This window comes from Haliaeetus leucocephalus, unplaced genomic scaffold, assembly GCF_000737465.1.
Source record: "Haliaeetus leucocephalus isolate CR32 unplaced genomic scaffold, Haliaeetus_leucocephalus-4.0 Scaffold206, whole genome shotgun sequence".
NCBI classification, from domain to species: domain Eukaryota; kingdom Metazoa; phylum Chordata; class Aves; order Accipitriformes; family Accipitridae; genus Haliaeetus; species Haliaeetus leucocephalus.
The window spans coordinates 571,198-593,658 of NW_010972642.1; the positions used below are offsets into that span (position 1 = coordinate 571,198).

The 22,461-nt window shown below is 39.2% G+C and overlaps 1 protein-coding gene across 4 annotated transcripts in view; it reads right to left on the reverse strand.

The window, feature by feature from the left end:
* Positions 1 to 22,461, reverse strand: part of SOX5 (SRY (sex determining region Y)-box 5) — a 291,777-nt gene that overhangs the window by 69,657 nt on the left and 199,659 nt on the right. For all 4 annotated transcript variants that reach the window (XM_010566092.1, XM_010566093.1, XM_010566095.1 and 1 more), the window contains one exon: positions 14,920 to 15,005. In XM_010566092.1, coding sequence (XP_010564394.1) covers positions 14,920 to 15,005 — 86 coding nt within the window. The remainder of the gene's footprint in view (positions 1 to 14,919; positions 15,006 to 22,461) is intronic.

The window sequence follows — 22,461 nt, forward strand, 5'->3', positions numbered from 1 at the left end:
AGTACTTCTGAAAAAACAGTTATACTCTATTTAGTTTTAACAAGCAAAGGAACATACAATTTACAGTTCCCTGCAGAAGAATCTGATTTACTAAAATTCATGGAGAAACATCAGCAAATTCGCAGGAGGAGTTAGATAACTAACTTATTCAATACCTTGTAAATTTTGGAACATGGCTATTTCATTCAGATTGTTTTTTGCATATGTCCAAGGTTGCACTGATTTTATATAATCATTTCTTCTTAAATTTTATCTTCAATTTAATGTTCCAAAAAGAATCAGACCAATGCTTATACCATACATGGTATTTTTCTTCCAACAGTGGGTTGTTACCACATTTCAGAAGGACACTGACTACCAACTACAATTTCTTTTTCCAACCAAGATAGGATGTAGAACAGGGAATCTTTGCCGCCTGCATCCCAGCAGTGACTGGCAGACAGCCTCTCTCATCCTCCTCGTAGGGAATTTTGAGGAGATTCACACCATTAGGATACAACGGACATATGCTGCACAGCTCATCCCCAATTAAGTAAGACCAATTATGGTAAGTTAGATCTTTGTCCTTCAAATATACTTCTATTATGCCACTCTCAGCCCCATCCCCAGTATTTAATATACTGCAAGCATAGGAAGGATCCACTGGAGCTTGCCTTTGCAGAAGTAAGAACTATGACTGGAAGACAACAGTCATCCTGAAAGGCCTTTTGCTTCAATTTGCTGTGCAGGAGGATTATACTGATTTTAATGAGCTTAGGATAAGTAACGTCCTAGAGGACATACATCACAAATTTTCTCATAAGACTGAAAATATCTTACCTTCCAGTATTGTTTATAATTAGTGTCATTGTCCAAATTGTTTCCCTTAGAATCACTGTTCTTATAAATGACACCTATCAGTGTCATCACTAACAGCTTTTTAGACTTTTGACCCTCCTTGAAAGTAAAGCATTGTATAAACTGTAAATTGCTTTGACTAACAAGACTGGTAACAAATATGACGTGTTCAGGGACAGTATAATGTGTACTAGCAGGACCACATGGCATTTGGAGACGTGGGGGGAATGACTTGTTTTAGACTTCCACAGTTAACTGTAACCTCTTTAAACTGAATTGCCATTTCTGCAGTAGCAGAAACAAGCAACCCCAAAGATGATATCTATTCTCATTGGCCTAGAGGAAATCTAAGAAGTTGTCAGCGGTATTATCCTCCGTCCCTCTCCCCCCTGCTTGTCTTCCATACTCCGATGGCTGTTTATGAGCTCAGCTGTCATTCTTTGCGCCAGGGAAAGATAGATGGGACACACCAACCCCAACCTAAGTGACCTTTGGATGTGACAAGATTTTTAGGTCAGTCCCGCTAAATGGAAGCCTTGGTGTATTGAGGCTCGCCTCAGGGTGAAATTTCCAGTGAATTTATTATCTCCCAATGCCCTTTGGACTGCTTCCCACCATCAAACACCATGGCAGCACTCGGAACAGGAAGAAATACATTAACTGGAATCTGATCGTTTTAAAAGGTTACAGCTGCCCAAATATAATTTAATTTCATACTTGCCCTTTGAGGGTTTGGTGTATATTTTCATTTTATGACTGCAAATGATAAAGCTCTTAAGATTCCAGGCAATAAAAAGGAAAAGGGGGGAGAAAGTATTTTAAGGGTTAGAAGTCTATTCAGTTCATAGTCAATGAGCAAAGTGACAAATCAGCTTTTTTAAATGTAACATTTCCTCAGTTTTTTTTAGTATTCATTCCTTTCTACACTTGATCGCGAACAATACCTTTTAGTGAAATCAAACCTGTAATGCCACCCAGTCTGATACGAAAGAAACATTTGACATTCAAGCATCTACCTATCCTACATCCATTAAGGACCTGATTCAGAGCAGCAATTAATGTGAAGTGAAATGAAGTTATCTTAATAAACCAATGCCAAAAAAAAAAAAAAAAATCAATCAGACTTAAGAAACTGCTTAAATTTAAGTATAACACTTTGAGTTTTAACTGAGTAGGCCATGGCTCATTCTAGAATCTCTTCTTCTCTAATTTCTTCTGTCTGAGCTCAGGTCATGTATACAACTTCATCCACCCATGCCCACACAGTATAATAAAAATCAGGGTACCCAACACTGCTTTTGGGGCAGCATTCAATTTGCTTAGTCCCACACCTGTGCAATAATTAAATTCTAATGCATGAGTATATGGGATATGACATCCTAGTACACAACACGAAATGCTGGGAAATTATGCTCATTCTCTCTTTTTCCCACTTAAAGGGAAAGCAAGCACCACACACTGAAACACAAGCTACCACACAAATGTGAGCATGGCCAGCTTGGACTAGAGGTAGGAAATGCTGAGCACTCACATCTTTCAGTGTATCCAGTGAAAACTGAGTTACCGAATGAACGCCACCTCACCATCAAACATTCTGATACAATTTTGGTGACCGTTTCCTTTCCACAAAACTAATCACAGGAAAAATAAAACAGCTGTGGAAAGGAGGAAGGATTAAGTGTGAATGTTGTATATCCTATTTTCAAAGCCACCGTAAGAAATTAATTATTGCTGGGCTCCCAAATCCCTTCAGGCCTCTTTAAAAATCTTATCCAAACATACATTGATACATACCATCCGAATTACTTTCGCCACCAGTATATCAGACCAGCATATAGCAAGAAGCAAGGCTGCCATGATAATGGGAATGGGATGAGTAGGATTGATTGGCCTAAACCGAACTATATTCAGAAGCAGTTATTGGTGACAGAGCGGGACAGTGATTTAAATGTAAGCTATACATACGTGACATACTGCTTACGCTAAACGTAAATAAGCCCTGAGTTTGTAAAGTAAACATTGGAATATTGAACAAATACCAGTGCAGAACTACTGTGGAGAAAGTCAGAGATATTTAAGGACAGTTTAACCTACTACAAAATGTAGCACACCTATTAGTGTTTCTATTGTGAAAGTTCTAATTTTCAGAAGTCCAGAGTTTGATGGTAAAATCAACATTGGTGATAAAATAGGACTTCAGTCATGTTCTTTTGCCAAAGTCAGCTAGATCCATTTAATGAAGTAAGTATGCTGCTGTATTCTATGGTAAATGGCCCCAAACACTTTAATAACACTATCACAAGCTGTAACGTTTTGGTGCATTAACGGTGAATACACTGTTGTAATTTGTAAAGAGTGTTTTGAGCCATGAAAGGGAAAAGAAAAATCTGGAAAAGAAAATGGAAGGGCTTTGCTGCCAGGTGCTATTTTCACACTCCAGCGTGGAGCGAAGCGTATAACCTGCAGAGTGGACACTTCGCCTTCAGAAGGGCAGAGAGCGGCTGGCCTTGCTGCCCAGGTGTGCTGGGGGACAGCCGGCCCTCCCCAGCACAGCACCCGTGGGGGGGCACACCGGGATGCTGCTCCTCGGGCCCCTGAGCGCACCAGGCGGGGGCCGGGTACCACCCCTCGTAGCACCCCACGTCTCGGGGATCAGCCTCGTTCCCTTGCACACAAACCGCCAGCCCCAGGCCCCTTTGGGAGAGACAGATACCTTACCTATAGGAAGGAGCTGAAAAAAGCCGCTCTGCAGGAGTCCCCCAAGCCAATTCGACTCCCTCAATATGCCACAAACAGATTGCCCCGGCCAGCTGCTGCTGGTGCAGTATGTGGCACAGCTGTGGTTACTAAACCCAGGTACGGCTCGCAACATGGGCAGAAGATTCTGCTGTAGTGCGGATTTTAAGTAGGGAGAGCAATCGCTCTAAACAGCAAGACGCAGAGGTGCAGATATAGCTGGAAAATGCTTTTAAAAATCTCAGTTTCTACCACCGTGAGAGCATTTGAAACTTTCTTACTGCTTTCATGTTGTATTGATAATCATAGGATACTGATTTCAAAACTTCTTCCAGCTTAAAAACACACACTGACTTTCAAGTACGTTTTTCTTTCTTGTATATGTGCTTTTTATTTTGCTTTTTAGTTTGGTTTGTATGTTTGTCCATTAGGGAAAGACAATTCACACAGTAGCTTGCTGACAGCCCTGCTCTCTGTAATTCTATAGTTTGTCAGTCTCTGAGACAGATGACTTAACAAATTTGCAGTATATTTCTGGTTGGGCAAGTTATCTGTGATGTGACCAGTCTCTATGGCTAAGGAGTTAAGGCATGTAAAGCCAGTAGTCTGCAATACTTCTCTCCTTAGCTATTTAATGAATGGACAGGAACAGAAGCAGACCATTGGTAAAAACAGCAAACAAATAAGGTAGTTATGCAGAGCGAAAGGGATACTTAGAAGCTAGTCTAGGAATTAGACTCAAACTCAAGAGACCAGCAGAGCTCATGTGGGTTACAAACTTAAAAGTTAGTCTTGAGGACCACTAGGAGCTACAGGTACAGCTGCCTCCAAATTTTCTTGTTCAGATTGATCTTACAAAATCCACTGGAGTGGAAAACGGTAAGAACCTCTGAAAGGAGAAAAGGAATTTGAGGAAACTGAGCCTAGGTATTGGGGAAAAAATTGCACTCTGACTTAACCTCAGGAACAGGCTGATGTTATTTACGCACAACAGAAAAATTAAGTTTGACACTCTGAAAGTTACATCCCCAGATACTACGGTGTCTTCGATAGAGCTAAGTTCAACTGATGACTTTGGAAAGAAAACAAACAGAACAAGCATCCTGACCTCAGTAGTTTGTTGTCTAATACTTACATCTACAGTAACTACGTATTTCACAGTTTCAAACTGTGCCTAATATTAGCCTCCATTCATAAAGGGTGCTCAAATATCCCGGCTGGTAACAGATAACCGTGGCAAGGAATCAGACATAAGAAAGACAGGATGAGAAAAAGAGCACAAGGACTTTTAATGGCTTGCACTGCTCTTGCCGTATGCAATTTATATCACTGGCCAGTGATACTCTCCCCATGTACACATGTAGCATGCTGTCTGTTTCTTTCTATCCCATTCTGCCTTGTCAATTGGCAATGACCTAAAACTTCGGAGAAAAAAGAATGGTCATAAACAAGACTGTAGTAAGAAATAACACATAAATTGAAATTCTTACACGTTCATATATTATACCAATCTGCATCTAACAACAAACCATGTCATATGACCTAGGTACAATCAAAGCTAGCAAGATTTAAAGGGAGATTTTCTTGTGTTAACTTTTGGGATGCATGAAATGTAATAATTTGATTTGCGGACCTAAAGGAGTGAGTGAGCGTCAGTAAATAGTTAGTTTTGTGCAAGTCAGCTTTTCTCACTGTTGTATTTTGTAGCATTGTTCTGCAAGCTCTGAAGAGTGTGCGTGTTAGTAATTTGCAGTTTTCCTGTGTGTTTGTCTGTCACGATGTTCTGCTGAGGCACTGTAAATACACACTATTGGCAGAGCTCAGCACGAAGACAATGAATTCAAAAAATATCCAGAAAAATTCACTAGTCTGACTGCAGCTTCGTGTTTTACAGGAGGCCCATAGCCCTCAGTTTATGGTTTCTGAGTGAGCCCCCCCGCAGCCAGCCAAGCCCCACTCAGTGTGGTTTCCTGTTCCCCCCCCCATGGACCGTTTGCTCAGGATTATACAATCTTATTTGCATGATTATATAATCTTCTTTTCAGCAACATCCCTCTGAAAAGAGCAAACAACATAATAGGAAAACCAGTAGCATAAGCCAACTATTTCAAAACCCGGTGTCTGGAATGCACAAAGAGCAGAAAGTAGGAAAAAAAAATAAAATAAAAAAATGTTTTTTTGGTTTTGTTACCAGATTTTTCATCCAGACCTTTCCAGGGAGAATTAATTCCAAACGAATGCAAGCCATGAAACACCGCATTCTGTGAAACACAAACACTTCACAGGTTTGCTGTGTTGCCAATGGAGGGAGGGAGGCGTCATTTTGGTTATCTCAAGGTGTATGTATGAAGGCGGCTATTTACTTCTTTCTGAACAGAAGCTACTTCAGGGAAGTATAAGACAATTCTCAGATGTTTGTTCCCCCCCACCCCGGTTTAAGACTCTGGCAGACAGGTGTTGCCACTGCTGCTATTTTGACACGGGTTTTGTCCTGCAGCTGGCTGAACTCGTAACGTTGACACCACCATTCCAACCATCAAGTCCCAGTTATATCGCACGGAAGAATAAACAAAGTGTTAGCTGACATATATGCCTCCACTCCTCGAGTTTGCTCTTCTTTTATATGCTTCAGACTTTCTCTTAGACAGGACGCTGTGTAAGTGAAGACTGTCATATTCCAATCTGCAAACAGGCTCTTCTGCTGGCTGCTAAAACTACTTATGATGTCAGTTACTTCAGCAATATTCATCTAAAATTAATGCCTTATAAATAATCAAGGAGTAATGTGCTTCCGTCTGTCAGGCTAACCCCAAAAAGAAAGAAGTGTAACATTTTTGCGAGAGGAAAGAAATTAAGGATGACCTGACCTCGCAAGTATGCTTGCCAGACAGTTACACACTCTTTCTTGCATGACCTATTTTTCCCTGCTCACACCGCAGAGATGTTTCAAACAAATGGCCAGTAATTCCGACTGCTTGAAACACAGAGGGTTGCCACCCAAACAAGACAGTTGGGCATCTTAATGGCTTTGTCAGGTTTCCAAAAGTTTTTAGTGACTTGTTATCTCTTTTCAAGTTGAAATAGAGCTCTATTTGTCTAGTCCGTAAAGGATAATGTCAAATGTCACACTCTTCCAGAAACTGGTGTACGGGGTATGGATCGTAGCCTAATATTTTGTTGCGTATCACAGTGTGTGAATGGCCCGTGTGAAGAAGTATACCGAGTACATACATCTAGTATACTCGGTGGTTTAGTTACAACACATACTAACGTAAGGAATAACTTACAGCTAAAGAAATTATTTACAGCTTAAGTAAGCCTTCCTATAGCCTAAGTTCCAGGGCTGGAATACTTTCAACCTGCTTTTGAAAGATGCTGAGAACTATTGCCTACAAAATTCCCATGAGATTTAGAGAACATCTGTTTCTACTACTAGAATCAGATTCTGTACCAGTTATGAAGATCCACATCACCTGTAGTATGAACTATTTAATACCTGTGATTTTCAACCTTTTTGCTTTGAGAACTCCACAACCTTCTTAGTAGAGACAAAGACTAATGTATCATGATATAAAAGCCTATCTACAACAGGTTAACTTTTCTGAGACACCTTTCAGACCCATTAAAAGTATTAATGGCCCCCTAGCAGAAAATCACTGAATTATACTATTATGAGATATTTAAGGTCACTACAAGAAAAAGGCACAGAAATGGTCATCTTTTGCTAATTCACAGAAGTCAAGAAGGTAAGAGAAAGCTTGAGACAGAGAAAGACAAAGGAAAATGGAAACAACACAACAGATGAGGCGAAAGAAAAATAGAATAAACGCACGCATATGGAAGACAAGGCGAAGGACTGGGTTTCTTCACGCTGGGGCTTATATGTAAAGAGACAACAATATGAAGCTGAAGGCAGGCAAATAGGAAGTAACATGGAAAAGACATTGCTTGTGCTATTTCCATTGTCCAAATGTCAAACGCCTTCTGGGAACCCGGGGGGGTGGGGGGAGGAGGAGTAATAGCTGTATAAGCATCTTGTAACAGGTTCTTCCTATAGGGGATTTCTTGAAAACTGCTAGGCTCTGATGCTAGCCCATATGGGCTCAGGAAAGTCAGAGAAAACGCTGGCTGCACTTTTTCCAGGCTATTTGCATATGTTCTTTAGTATGCAGAATGTCTCTGTATGTAATTGAATTGTTGTTTTTGCCTCTATTAATACATATGCAAATGAGTCACTACTGCAGCTGTGCTGTATTAATCATATGTGTGCTTCTGTCTGTCTGCCCTGCAGGCTCAGGGTCGGAGGGAGGGGGAAGAGGGAATTCAGTCTCTTTAACCTACAAGAAAACTCACTCATGCAGACAGAGGTCTGCTAGCAAACAGCAGGCCTGAGTTACAACTGGAAGGAAGATAGGCTGGTCATTTTTCAGTCTTTTTCATTTTTCATAGATATGGATGGAATCTGAAAGTTATGCAGAAAGGACTGTTAATCTAGAAAAAATGAATATGCTACCACTGCTAATTCTTTCCCCTGGAGGGCTGGGGAGGGAGTTATAATTTGACAACCCACAGAGTAGCCATGATATTGTTTTACCATGTGTATTTACTGCCTGTAAATGTCCACTGTATGTTCAGACACTCACAGTGCTCAATAAAATACAAAGCGTTTATATATAGTCTGTCATAATGATTGTCTTTCATAAATTGATTGGATTCCCATAAAATGATGCGATCAAGCTTTTCATTCAAATCTATTTTGATACAATATATTGAGTTTACCCATAACATTGTATAAGATTATATCAAAGGCAAGTATGGGCTATTTAGACACCAACTACAAAGCACATTTACCCACCATGAACAAGATTTATTTGAGCTGATATGTTTGGTGGTTCATGCTTTTACACAATCTATCACAATCTCTAGCTCTCAGCAGGCATCCGGAAAGTGAGGACTAGTTGCATCCTGGTGTTGTGAGGCTTGCTTTTGAGTTAACTGGGAGGAACCTTTTCCGTTTGAAAACAGGGATTGCTCAGAAATGCTCCTGGCACTCAACAGCCCCTCACTCAACACCCTACTTAGACAGTTTAATGAATATTTTCAAATCATCACTAAGACTTCATAATAAATAAGAAATCTTGGAAAGTTCAAATTTTTGAATACAATGTACCCCACGCCCGCAGAGAGATCTTCACCCTGTTTAGAAGGCTGTAGCTTCACTTCCGTGAAGAGTACTATGCCCCATTTTTCTAGTTGAAGAACTGGACCTTGGTCTTCAGTGATCTCTTATAAAAATGGCCATCTTGGCTACTCATTTGCAGAACAGGTAGTGAATATCTAGTGGCCAACACATTCACTTACAAAGCCAGAAACAAGTAGTGGACAGAAGTAGGGAATATAGAAACTGCATGAATGTAGCAATTTTTAAAACTATTTAAAAGGGCATCCAACAAAAAATGTATACATATTATGTTGTTTTATTACTCCTATTATTATCATTATTTGTGATGGCCATCAGAAACAGCATAGGAATACGCTGAGCTAATGGCAGATGGACAACTGCCATCTTTTGGTTATGCTAATGAGAAATGTCGCTTTTCATGTACTTTGCTGTTTTTTTCCCCAGATGTGTGTGCTCACAGTGAAAAACTAATTCTACTTTTTTTATGCTTAAGTGGATTGTATGAGTATTATAATATTGTAATTAAACTGTGCATTAATGATTCATTCCCTACAAATTAAGTCAGAGTCCTATTAATGAGAACAGGTAAAGTAGAAAAGCAAACAGTGAAAGGATACTGACTCTCACTGTTGAAAAGCCAGCTTAGATGGTATTTAAAGGTAGAGACTGCCCAGCAAATAGAAGGAATAACCTTGCACTGCTAAGAAATGGTTTACCTTCTTGTAGGCAAAGAACTGGTTATAGTAATATCCCAAAGAGGTCATGAATGTAAATTACAGAGTAAATGAATAATGGATAAAGTATTGCCATGTCTTGGCTACATTCCGTAGAGACAATAATGGGGCATCAGACTTTTCTTCTCAATCAGAAATAATTCATATGCCTTTGCAGCTCTGGCAAGTTGGCTCCCCAATACAAGGAAAGAATAAAGCTTTCAGTATTCAGATGTACCACTACAGTGTTCATACAGTTTTTTCAGGGTCTTCTTTCACAGATTTGAGGCATTGTAACACTGGAAGGCCAACTGCTTAATCTGGTCAAAACTGGTTATGTCTACAGATTACAGTAAGAAATCAGAAAGAGATATGCCAAAAAAAAAAAAAAGTGCTTGATAATTAATGCATGAAAATGCATTTTAAGAGAGGTGAAGTTCTATCATCAGCAACACTTCAAATGAAACTTAAGGAGATACTTCAGTGAAATAACCTGAACTGGCAAGTGGAGAGATGTAGCTCATCCCTGCAATGGTGCAGAAGCCAAAAGGAAGCTAGTATGCAAGAAAAAAAAAAATGGTATCTGACCGAGCAGGCAGTCCTCATGCTTTTTGTTTCACAGGCAACAGATATTTTATGTAATACTCATATGATCATTGGAACAGTCTATCTTCTGATCAGTCACTGTATACTTGTTAAATAGCTCTATGCTTTCCGTTTCCTTCAAGTAAAACAAACATGGAGACCACAGATGATTATGTGACCCTTAAGGTATCTAGAAGCAAGGTTTTCCAAACGAAAATTTCTAATGAGTCAGACACCTAAATAATAGCAAGATGAACAACTTTGAGAAGCACTTAAACTCCAAATGGGTTTAACTTTTCTCAAAATCTAGCCACTTATGTCAGTGCCTGCACGTGGCCCGAATTCTTCTGAAAATGTAGTCCAGACTGCGTATGCTAAATTCCACTGAAAATCAGTCCTTGTTACACATCTTCCCACACCACTGAAAAGAACAGGTTTGTAGTAAGAAAAAAAAATTGACCCAGGTACTTAACAAAGAAAGTGCAGACTAAAAAACTTGGTCAAATTATTTTTCCAGATACGTCTGAGGTCTAAATCTGCTCATTGTTTTTATACAAAAAGCCAAAAAGAATCAAACAGGATTCTTCAAATGGCTGGTCTCCAGAACTGAGACCCAGCTGAAATGCTTTCACGCTCATATGCTGACGTGAGGTTCTCTTGATTTGTATAGTGACAGGTTTGGTCATAATGTTGAACACAACCACCAATAATCATGACATCCAGTTTCATGCTAAGATGAAGAGGGAAGAAAGTTTGAATGTGGGCACTCAAAACTTTCTGGGGTGTTTTTCCAAGAGCAGATGTTTGCAGGAAGTCTGTATTACATCAGACTACTATACTGTTTTGACAGGACACAAAATGTCCATATAGTAACAGTACATGGTCAGCTGTCATTATACATCCAGCATTATCTTTCAGTATAGTTATGGGTATACACAGCATTTGTATTACTGCCAATTAATCAGTCGTTGTCACTATTTGGTTATCAAACAAACAATCTGGGAAATCTGAACCATTCGCACTCCCAATGGTGCAGATTCCTCTCAATTTTCAGATTGGGTGATCAGGTCCTTTGTTTCCTACTGCTCAGAAAGCACTCAGGAATTATTTTTTCCTCAGAAAAGAAACCACCAGACGTAATTTTATACTGAATTTGCTCAGAAACATCTATTTCATACGAGGTATGCTCAAGATGACCAGTATTAGAATGATCACTCCAGTTTACTTTGTGTAAAACTTGTTACACGATATCTATGCTTACAGCTTTGAATGCTGATCTTCACGATGGAGGAATTTAAATCCCTCATGGGCTGAACCATATAGGAAAACATCATGTCCATATAACGCCTACAGCAGTACTTTCGGTTCATTAGCCTTATTCAGTAAAACACAGTGGCAAGGCTAAGTTCAGTTTTGTTCCCATTCCTCTGAAACAGGATCACTATGCTGCATCACTCTTGAAGAACAAGACCATATGAAAATTATAGGGGGAAAAACCAACATAAGAAACTCATGTGCTAACCAAGAGGGACTTTACTGCAATGAGGGTGTATTTTAAAATGACGCTTCACACAATGTTTGGGACTGAATCTTCCCACTAACAATGGAGAGCCAAAAACTTTTTTTCAAATAGCATTTATGTCATTAAATGTGGGTATGAGTGAATATGCAGGGCAGATAGACAGCTCTTTGTCAGAGGACAGGTTCAAGCATGCACGGTGTTAATTCCAGATTCTCCAACATGGCCCCATCCATCTACTCCTTTTGCAACATCTAACAATGTGAGTTTTAGTTTCCATTCTTATTGAGTCATTAGTCTCTCTGTGGATACTGGAAATAAAGGCAATCACGTATGGCTAATTGTGGCAGATATCGGATGACAGAATCTGTATACCCCAGTGGGGACTCAAAGGCAGGGAGAGCAACGGAGGGCTTCAGATTACGAACCCGGCAGTGGGAATCAACAGGGCATTTCAAAATGAGAGATTACATTTTCACTGACAAAGAGTATCTTTGCCACAGGAAAACAATCAGGTGTTAGCTGTAATAAATACAGCGTGCACTTAATTTACAAAATGAAAATTCAATTTTGACAACCAGGGATAAAAAAGTACTTCCTGTTGATCTCACAGTACACTACTAAAGCCATGCCCGACTTAAAAGAAATAACAAATAAATGTTTATCGCTATATAAACAAACAAGAAAAATTCCTTGGCTTTGTCTTCACCAAGATAACGTTGTGTACCAAATTCTGCTGGGAGCAACAAACTGAGCATTGTGTCAGGTTCTTTGATCTCCCCTGAAAACTACTGCTTTTAGTATACAAAGCCTGAAAGATGAGTGATAGGGAGGGTAGAAAAAGAAGACAAGAAGGAACATTGTACTTTTCTGACCTTCTGCTATCTGATGACCAGATGACAGAGGGTTTGCAGGGTACACTATGGTTACATGTAATGTAGGGGAATGTCTCAAGTAAGAAGAGTTCCTCCTTGAAAGAGACTGTAATGGCTGCACATTCACTCATGCCATTTAAAGGTGGTTTTGGACCAGTTCTTCATGACAAACATCATGAATGTTTCTTCCTGACTGAAGAAACAGTCATCACTGAGCTAAACTGTATTTGAACAGAGTTTGGAAGGCACAATCCTTCTAGGCTAGCAGCTACACTAGATTCAGCTCCACTCATTCTAGCATGGGTGAGAGTCCATTCTGAGTACTGTATCATACAGCCTTTCTCAAAGCACATCTAGCCTACCTGACTCTTTCAAATGGCACCAGAAATTAAGAGGCATGTCCAATTTCTATTCAACAGGTTGCACTGATAGCTAAAAATCACCGTTAAGATGTGAACAAAGACAACTTTAAATTTCTTCCAGCATATACACGCCCTTAGAGATCAAGCCTGGAATATCTGAAGGAGTCTACAGAGCTAGTAATTTCAACCTCTCCCACCGACTGGCTGCCAAACTCTCCCTTTAATTCCAGACTAAATAATGTGTAACAAAACAACATAGGTGAACTTGGTCAATACTTGCATTTTAATGTTCTCCTTTGCACAGAAACAAGAGGCCTTTGAGGTTTTCAAATTTTCCACAACCTAAACTCATCTTAAGATATTTATGAAGTCAGTCACATTTGCACAAAGCCCACCTTTTTATAAGGAAACTGTCATTGTGATAAATCGTATTTTAATCAGAATACTTCAGCCCACCACATGCAGAGATACAGCCCAAAGCGGGTCCTGAAATGAAAGCAAACGATCCTCCCAACTTACTGGAGCACTGATGCATTATTTTAGCACTAGCTTGAAGGACCGCAAAAACAAGTAGAATTAGACTCAGACCTCTATTTTCTCATTGCTAACTAGCTCAATTTTTGTTTTTCCTTTTTCCCCCCCTATTTCTTCCATATGTGTGTTCATATGTGTTGGGCTATTATAAGCACTTTATCAATACTGACGTTACTCCTCAAAATTCATTTCAGAGGGATGACTTTTATGGCTCCCATGATTCTTAAGCCGCCTACAGTATTTGTAACTCACAGAATCAGAAACTAACACACAGACAGTGTAGCTTTTCATACGAAGGCACAATAGGAATGAATGTATTAACCTCTGTGGTGCATGGAATGTGTCAGCTTACACACTGGCAGCTATTTCTGTGAAACTCAGCTAACTTCCGCTGGCTGTGTTAAAATAAAAAAAAAAAAAAAAATCTTCCCCAGAACTATGTCCCATGCTCTCATATGCTGGCCAAACAACTGAAATATCTGATGTTGCAGAGAGTCTACTTCATACTGATGCTGGCCAAACTTGAGTTTGAGAATGCATTTTACACGTACTGTTTATGAATGCTGAGCTTTTCGAAGCAGGTATAAAGCTCTGCTGTTCCATGTGACTTGGCAAATAATAATGAGCATGGAGACAAATTAGCAGTGGAGAGTATGGGAGGTTTTTTTGTTTCTACAAAAGAGTGTCAATCCAGATTTTGCAGAACTAGAGATAATTTGGATCTTGATTGCATTTTAGTTCCAAATTTGACCTGGCTTCATCCTCCCAGTAAAGCATACGTGGCAGGTAACAAAATTCAAACTGCGGAGATGGACATCACATTTGCTTAATTCCAATGACTGGACAAGGGTTGCGGGGATCAGGAATACCTGAGGAACACCTGCACTGCTATCATTAAGACCCACAGACACCCTAATACCTCCAAAATTTAGAATGATATTGGGAGTTTTGAATCAGATACATCTGGCTACCAGGCCAACTCTTTAACATAGCTCAAAAAAAAACCCCACCATTCTTTAGTATCTTTCCACCTGTTTTCTAATTTACTATGTTAAATCAGTATAAACACTAACTATCTGCACTACAGCAGTGCCTAAAAAGTGCTGGGTACCATAAAACACTGTAGGAGGGGCCAATCATTGCTCTGAAGAGCTTACAGCCTAGAAGGACATAATCACATTAAGGGACTTTTAAGCAGTTTAAAAGTGCTTGTCAGGACAGAGCTTTTCTGCCCGGCAATGTGCTTCCTTCTGCTGGTTTACACCTAGCCAGCCTCTACAGCCTGCATCAGAACTGTCTAATGGAAAAGACAAGCAAACATACCGCTCTGCAGAAATCTGAAGTACAAACCTAAAAGTAGTTAACTTGACAACAAAGACACAAAAACGTAACAAGAAGCTCCCTCGAGGTAAAAGAAAAATGTATGTGATTTGACTATTATTTTGCTTCAGATGCAAACTTTATGCCAAGAGACCAGACCAAACCCCCTGTTAATTGCATTGTGTTCAAATGGAAGAGAAAACTGGTTTTCGTATTTACTTAACCTTTGCCTTTTCTGCATTGTTTTTGGACTTACCTGCAGTTGGAGTGGGCCTAAGCCTGGTGTTGCTGCGGCAGCAGCTGCCATGGTAGTTGGGATCAGCTGAACAGGGTAAGGGTCACCTAAGTAAGAGAATAATAGAGGCGTCAGCACCTTTTATCTACTCTCCACCTGCAAATTAAAGTCCTGCATTCACTCTTTCCAAAAGCCTTCTTTTGTGTGCCTTGTTGAGGCCTAATGAAAAGCTCTATTGTGCAGCCTTTTACTAACACTCTTTTCACAATTCTGGCTGAGAGAGGAATGTGAATAAAAGGCACAAGCAATTAAGGCGGAAACCTCATCCTTTTTCATGATGTATTTAGGGAAATGGAAAAAAAAAGTGCACATTGATCAGAAGGCTGCCCTTCAGAAAAAAAAAAAAAAAGGAAAGAAAGAAGATGGGGGTGGAGGAGAAGAAAAGGAAAACAGTACAACCTTGATAAGATCACGGTGTTAGAAGGGGACAAATTTACAAGCTTGTCCAGAATATGAAGTTAACCAAATTCTGCTCCCTGTTAGTAAACTGAGCCTCACACAGATCAGAAATGGCACTCCTTTGACTACTGTGTTTTCTTTTAGGTGAGGGGAAAAAATAAAAAAATCTTGCTTTAGTTTGAGAGTTTGATCCTACAGCAGGAAAAAGCATGTGAGGTTAAGTGAATCAGACACAAGCCTCCAAAATCCCTGCGCCAACTCCACTTCATGACTTGTGATTCAATTTTTCTTCTGAGGGAAAACTACTTTAGTTTTAGTAAGAACTGCATTGTGCTGCATGAGATAAAGGGACCCAGTAAAGGTTTAAGAAAAAGTTGCAGGCATTTATAAAGGAAAATTACCTGAGATGGCAAAAATCAAGATGGACACAGGCATGTTTTAATGTTACGGAGCGCTCACTTTTGGTCACTCCCTACGTATCTGATTTGTTAAAATAAACTTCGTACTAGCCCATCAACAAAACTATTAAGAAAACCGGTTAAAAAAAAAAAAAGTTACACGCATTATATTGCTTCTCCAAATGATAAAATGTTTAAGCACTTTCCCCTCAAATAAGGATCACCAGGGCATTTCTGTATGTCCCTACGTTCTGGTAGCGTGCATGATTTCTGTAGCATTAAAACAGCCACTTGAAATGAGACTATGGAAAAGGCAGAACACTTTATCAGGAAAATCTACCTAAATGTTCCTGTACATTTCACTAGAGAGGTAAATTAAAAGTTTTCTTCCTCTATTGTGCTTTTTTGAGTGAACTGGGGAGAAAAAAGATAAATTGAGAAGGCAATGCAGGCTGTTCTGTACAATCATTATTAGTTATTATTGAAGTTCATAATGGTATTAAGCCTAAGTTACAGGAAACAGAAAACAAAGGGAAAGAAACTTATCTCATGTTTTTGAAATGTTAGAAATAAGCTGTGTTGGTGTATACACATTCAGGAAAACTGCTAATGTTTATTTTTCCCTTTTATAATGCAACCTTCTTTACAGAGATCTTTACATTCAAGTATTTTGATCTGTTAAGAAGTAAATACCATAACTTCTAGAAATGGAGGGCCAGAAAAAAACTGGGCTGGCAAAGCATCTTAACTGATATTTAACTTCAATAAGCACGCCTGCTTATATTTAAGAACATCTTGAATAATGCTTTGCTGACTGAAGCCTCACAGTTTTTCATGGCTGGCCAGCCAAGCAATGGGAATCCAAAGGTCCAGCCAGGCATCCCCATTCACAAATGGGGATTTGCACCAGCACCAGGCCACAACTTCTCCATTTAGTTATTTATCGTCAAGGGGCACAGATTTCCTGACTTGCTTGGGTTTCTTTCCCCAGAGGATGCCATTGTTTCATATTTTCCAATTTTACTTTAACTGCGGCATCCACTTTCCATTTCATATCACAGACTGAATTAAAAATTTCTCTGACTTGAAATTTTCTGGAGAGTTATCTTGTGACCCAAGCAGTGGGCCTTAAACATGTGAGGACACGGAGAAGAAAGACTGTGGTCAAAGACTCAGGGTCAATGGCGTTTAGCTGCTTCCACACCACTAGCAGCTCAAAGGCTAATCCCAGTATCATTCTGAAAGACTCTTCTCACAAGAGGACTTTTTTTTCAAGAACCAGCCATGAAACAATATAAAATTATTAATTTCTGAACTGCAAAGAAAAGAACAAGGGAAAAGTTTCTCACTAGAATGTTGATTTTGCAGCCCATTAAAATCTTTAGTTACGAATTATTTGTATTAAAATGTACCTATTAAAAGATTAACTTCCATGCACTATGCCACATTCCTCTCTTCTCCACATACATGTATAAGCCTCAGCCCATCTTCCCACAACCTCATGCTAATTAATATATACCACTATTCTCACCTTCCTAAACAGCCAGGCAGATTCTCATTACCCTCGTCTGTTGTGGTAATTCCTATCCTTTACAGTTCATTTGGTAGATATATCAGGGAGATGCTTGAGAGAGAAGACATGGACATGCACACCCCATGGCCATGTGCATGGTCACAACCACTGGCTCTGGTGGTGTAGGTAATGCCTCTGGGACTCTTTAGGAGACGATGCTGGAAAGCAACTACTATACCAGTACATGCTAACACTGTTTTTCAGAACTCTAAGGAAAAAGCTCAAATTCATCCTAAAACCAGATTATAGTTGTGCAGAGCTGGGCTCTCCTGTCTACCAGGTTGGTTTTTTTTGTTAGTTCATTCGTCAAAGGGTTTTACATTTTTCCAGGGCTCCAAAATATTTTTAACAAACAAAAACAACAAACAAAACTGAAAGGCTTCTGTAACCTAGCATGAATCTTTGGATCATTATGCCTTAGTAATACCTTCTGCTTTCTAGTGCTTAATGTAGGGGTTTAGCAATTCTTTTTATGAAGAAAAGCACACCCTGCCCGTGCTGTGACTCTTTCACAGGTGCTACTCATACACTGTATATTGACATTACTGCTCCCACGGTACAGACACGGTAGCAGCGAAGAAGTTGGAGGAAGGTACAGTAACGAGCAGAGACACCATCAGGGTTAGTGGTCCACGGTGTTTGCCCTGGTACAAAAGTCTAGCAAAAGATCGCCTCTGTCTGGAGGAGCTTACCGTCCACAGGAGGCAAACCACAAAAGAGCAAAGGAATATGCTCAAATGCCGTGCCATGCCCTGGGTCACTCAAGAGGCCAGTGGAAGAGCCAAGATTAAAACCCAGAGACAACTCCTCAGACAGTGCCTTTCCCAGGGAAGGATCCAGGCCCTGTATCAGTGAGGAGGTCGAGCACTTTCGTACTCATATCACACGGTGCAGGAGCAACTGCCACCCCTCAAAATACTAACCAAGGCCTCAAGTCTCCTCTAGTAAATATGTACCTGCTCATTCTTTGCTGTTACTCTAGAATATGATACATCTTTCTACTGTCCTTAAATTTATTCCCATATCATTTTGCCTGAGCAGTTTTAGTTAATTCTGAAGTCTGGGAAATGCATGTCTTAACTCTTTCATTACTTCTTCAGTAAATATCTTGGGTTTAGATGTAAAAAGTCGCTACATTTTTTTTCCCAAGCTCTGGGAACATTTTAGGAACGTGAGGCAAGATATACAGCTATTAGAAACAGGTATTTCCCAAGCCATTCACAAGTTTGCATCACTGAAAACACCAATAGATTCTCAAACAATTATACTACATTTCAGTTTACAAAGTTCACAATTAATCTACTAATGCATGCAGCCAGGAGTGTACCTCCCTGCATCTTTCAGCTACCAAAAGAAACATTTTGTGCAGCCCTTTCATGTTCCAAACTGTCTCTCATTATGTGTGGACTTTTCTTATAAACAAAGCATCAGAGAGAAGTTCTGTTGTTGTTGCTTTTCTTTAGTACACTGTACGATAAAATCTGGAGCAGGTCACAGGCTGGGATTTTTATTGTGAGAACAAGGTAAAAATTATTTCATTAGCTGACATATTCTTCTCTAATATATTATTATTTCCCAGCTACTTGGTGACATCACTTTGAAGAACAGAATTATTCAAGACTGACTACATGAAAAGAGCACAGAAGGACGTATGTACTGGTGATACGGCACCTAAAGGAGTGAATGGGATATGTCAGCCTGAGGGAGCTCATGGGGTGTATTAGAGGTGTTGGTACACACTGTGAGCAAAGGAGAACGCCAGTGGCTCAGGGAAGAAAGAAGGCAAGGCTGAACCCTCAATTCCGTGCCAATTCTTTATTTCTCTATGCTTCTTTTGGTCCGTCTTCCACAAACATACCCAGAACCTCTTTCCTGATAATTTATGCGCTGCAACTTCTTTCAATTTCAAATCACACCTTTATCCTTGCCCAAAATAATCTTCCAAGATCTGCTTACAAGAGGATTTTTCATGAAGCACCTTCACTTTTAAACCACTCTTTCTATGAACTCTCCCTATCATCCTCCACTGAGAACACTTTTCTGCGAAAGTAAGTTGTGGTACAGAGCCAAGTGGACATCCTGTCCCAAAACACAAAAAAACAACCCTGTGCTTAGGAATTTGATTTTCAACTGACTAGCTACCAAGCTCATGGATATTAAATGCTTGTATACTTGTGGAAATACAACACTGGCTCTTAAACTATTTGTACGTTTTGCAAAATTTTATCAAAGGAGTTTAGTAAGTTAAAAAACATTTAGAATTTTTTTAAAAGAGAAAATAAAGCATAGTAGCTAACATTATGTGTGTTGCACAATTCACCACAACTCCTAAGATATTTTTTGTATTCCTTTTTCTGTCAGTCATCTCATTTATTCTCCTTCATGGTGTAATCCCCCCTAGTGTCTTGTCTTGTCTTCTGACAGGCTGCAAGCTCTTCAGAGCAGGCACAATTGTCTTACTTGCTATATAAATCAAGTTACATGCTAATGTTAAATTATAATGTTTTGACAGGATTTTTAAGTTGAACCTGATTATATGAAACAATAGAACACTGATTTTTTTTTCCCCTGAAATTTTCTTCTTTAAAAAAAAAATTATACCAGAAGTGGAGAAGTAGGCGGTTTATTTCCCATGATTTTTTTAAACTTATTGTTTTCCTCCTACCTGTCTTTCAGGGACAGCAAGTGAAAAAAGTTGGGAGGTCAAGGAAGGAGAAGAAAAAAAGAAAACAGTGTAAAGAATATAAAGAGTAGGAAACAAAAACAAATTCTTAAATTATAATTTCCAAAACAGTATGCTAAACTAAATTCCTTGAAAAATACCAGAATAAACATTTCCTTATAGTAGATTCTGTTGAATGAAAAGGAATTCTACATTATCTTTCCCCATTTTTGACAAGCTCTAGAAAAAGCCACAGTAATTTTACACTCAATTTATCACTTAAGTATATTTATAATGAATAATCACAGCTGATGGCTAACTGACAGGTAAGCCACTGTATCTCCACTCACTCACTCTCATCCTCATCACCATTTTCCTTTCAGTTTTTTGGTGTGATGGTGGACATGTAGTAAAAGTAACAGGAGGCTGTGAAAGACATGAGCAGCGTTCCCTGACTTCTGGCTCTAGGCATTAGGGATTTAGATAAATAAGAGAAAGAGTATGAAGATGATACCACCAGTGACTTCCAAAAGAAATCCAAACTGGCTCCCTGCCTTTCTTTGAGGATATTTCTGGAGAGCATCGACCGGGTGCTGCCTCCAAGGGATTTTGTATTTTAGAGGAACAATTCAGTCTACAGAAGGGGTGGCTTTGGAGGGACCCATAAGAAGCCTTCCAGTTCCTATGTATTTCCACAAAGGTTTGTACACACTACCATGAATTTAAATAGTGGCTTTTATTTGGTTGCCCAACTATGGCTAATACTGCCAGAACAACAGACATCTTTTACGGCCTAGAAACGGAACTGAAACTATCAGCCTGTTTTCACAGGACCCCATTATTTTACTTGTCTGTTTTGTTTTTATTAGCATTATTGTGAGAAGCCACACATAGATCAGGGGCTATAGGATTCTTTCAGTTAGAAATAGTCCTTAGTTGTGGTGTTATTTTTTGCAGTCTTGATGCCTTCCCGTGCATTTGCAGCATTACAGAACTGACACATTCTCATGTATGCTAAAAGGCAACGTTGTTACCAAAAATTCCTCCTTCTTGCTGTTTCTATCCACAATGCTATTACTCTTTTCTTATCCTGGGGGGAACATGAGGGTTTAGTCATATGCTCATTCTTTTCCAAGGCATAAACAGTAGCCCTGAAAGATGACTAGCATCTTTATAAAGAAGCTACAGTATGTGGTCCTCACAACACATGGTTCCTATTTTTGTCATTCTGATAAGAGCACAGCAATGTCAATATTTTTTTCTTGTGATTTGATGATTGTCAGTGACCTGTACGTCAGCTGATAAAGCTGACACAGTTAAATCAGAAATTAGCGCTCAGTCTCTTTAGAAGCCAGACACATGGACACTGAACACAAGAAAAATTATAAGACAGTCCACATGATACTCCATTAAACAATGAAACATGTGACTGACTAAAAAACAGAGATACATCAGCAAATTTCCCTGAGGAAGTTTATGGTATTTAACTCCTAAACATTAATTTTATTGTACTGTATGAGGAACCAATTAACTGAGAGTTTCATTTTTATCGGACATCGGAATTATTGTTCAGAATATAGATGAACAGTAAATTCAGCATATTTTGATTTTATTAGGCTTGGCTTGTTCATCTCACACAATTTTGCTGATTTTAAAAGGTAATTAGATATTTCATCAGTAACCTTGTGTGCGTTACTTTATTTAGAACACTTCCAGCAGCAACGAGCTAATATGTAAGACACATACAATGCACCTATTGTATATTCAGATTTTTCCCCCTTAATTGGATATGGTTGAAATAGTGATTAAAGTGCTTTCAGAAAACCTCGTGTTGATGACATCTGACTGGGAACACAATATGATTTGTTACAACAAGTTATCCACAGGGGAGATGAGGAATGGGCAAAGAAAAACAATTCTGATTTCTAAAATTTGGCAATTTCTATAAAAATAACATAGGCGTCAGCAAATAAAAGGCTACCTAGAAGCTTTCCTGAGAATTTGCGAATAACCTGGAAAATATATTTGGGGTAAATCCCACTTCCAGAAATATAGACTTAGTAACTATTGTTTCCTGAGAAAGAAAACAAATCCTAAAAACCTCCATATAATTCAATTTCTTGCACACCTCAGTTTAGAAAACAAAGTATGTTGTTCTTCATCCTCCAAAGAAGAAACTGTCTGGAACTCAACAGTTTCAATTGTATTGAAAAACCTCAGGACCGATACAACATACCACACCTCCCTAAGCAGCTAGTCGACATTTCAATTCCTTTTTAACTTGAGCATCAAATGCTTAAAGAAGCAATGGAGCGCAGTTTCCAAAATGAATCTTACTTAGCACCATTAACTGCGGAGGACCCATCTTCTTTACAAAGTTTGGGCTATTCTGTGTCTTTTAGCGGAAAGCTAATTGCAAACAGTGCCGCAAATGTAAAGCCACAGAAGAAGCACGAGGAAGCATTCTGTCC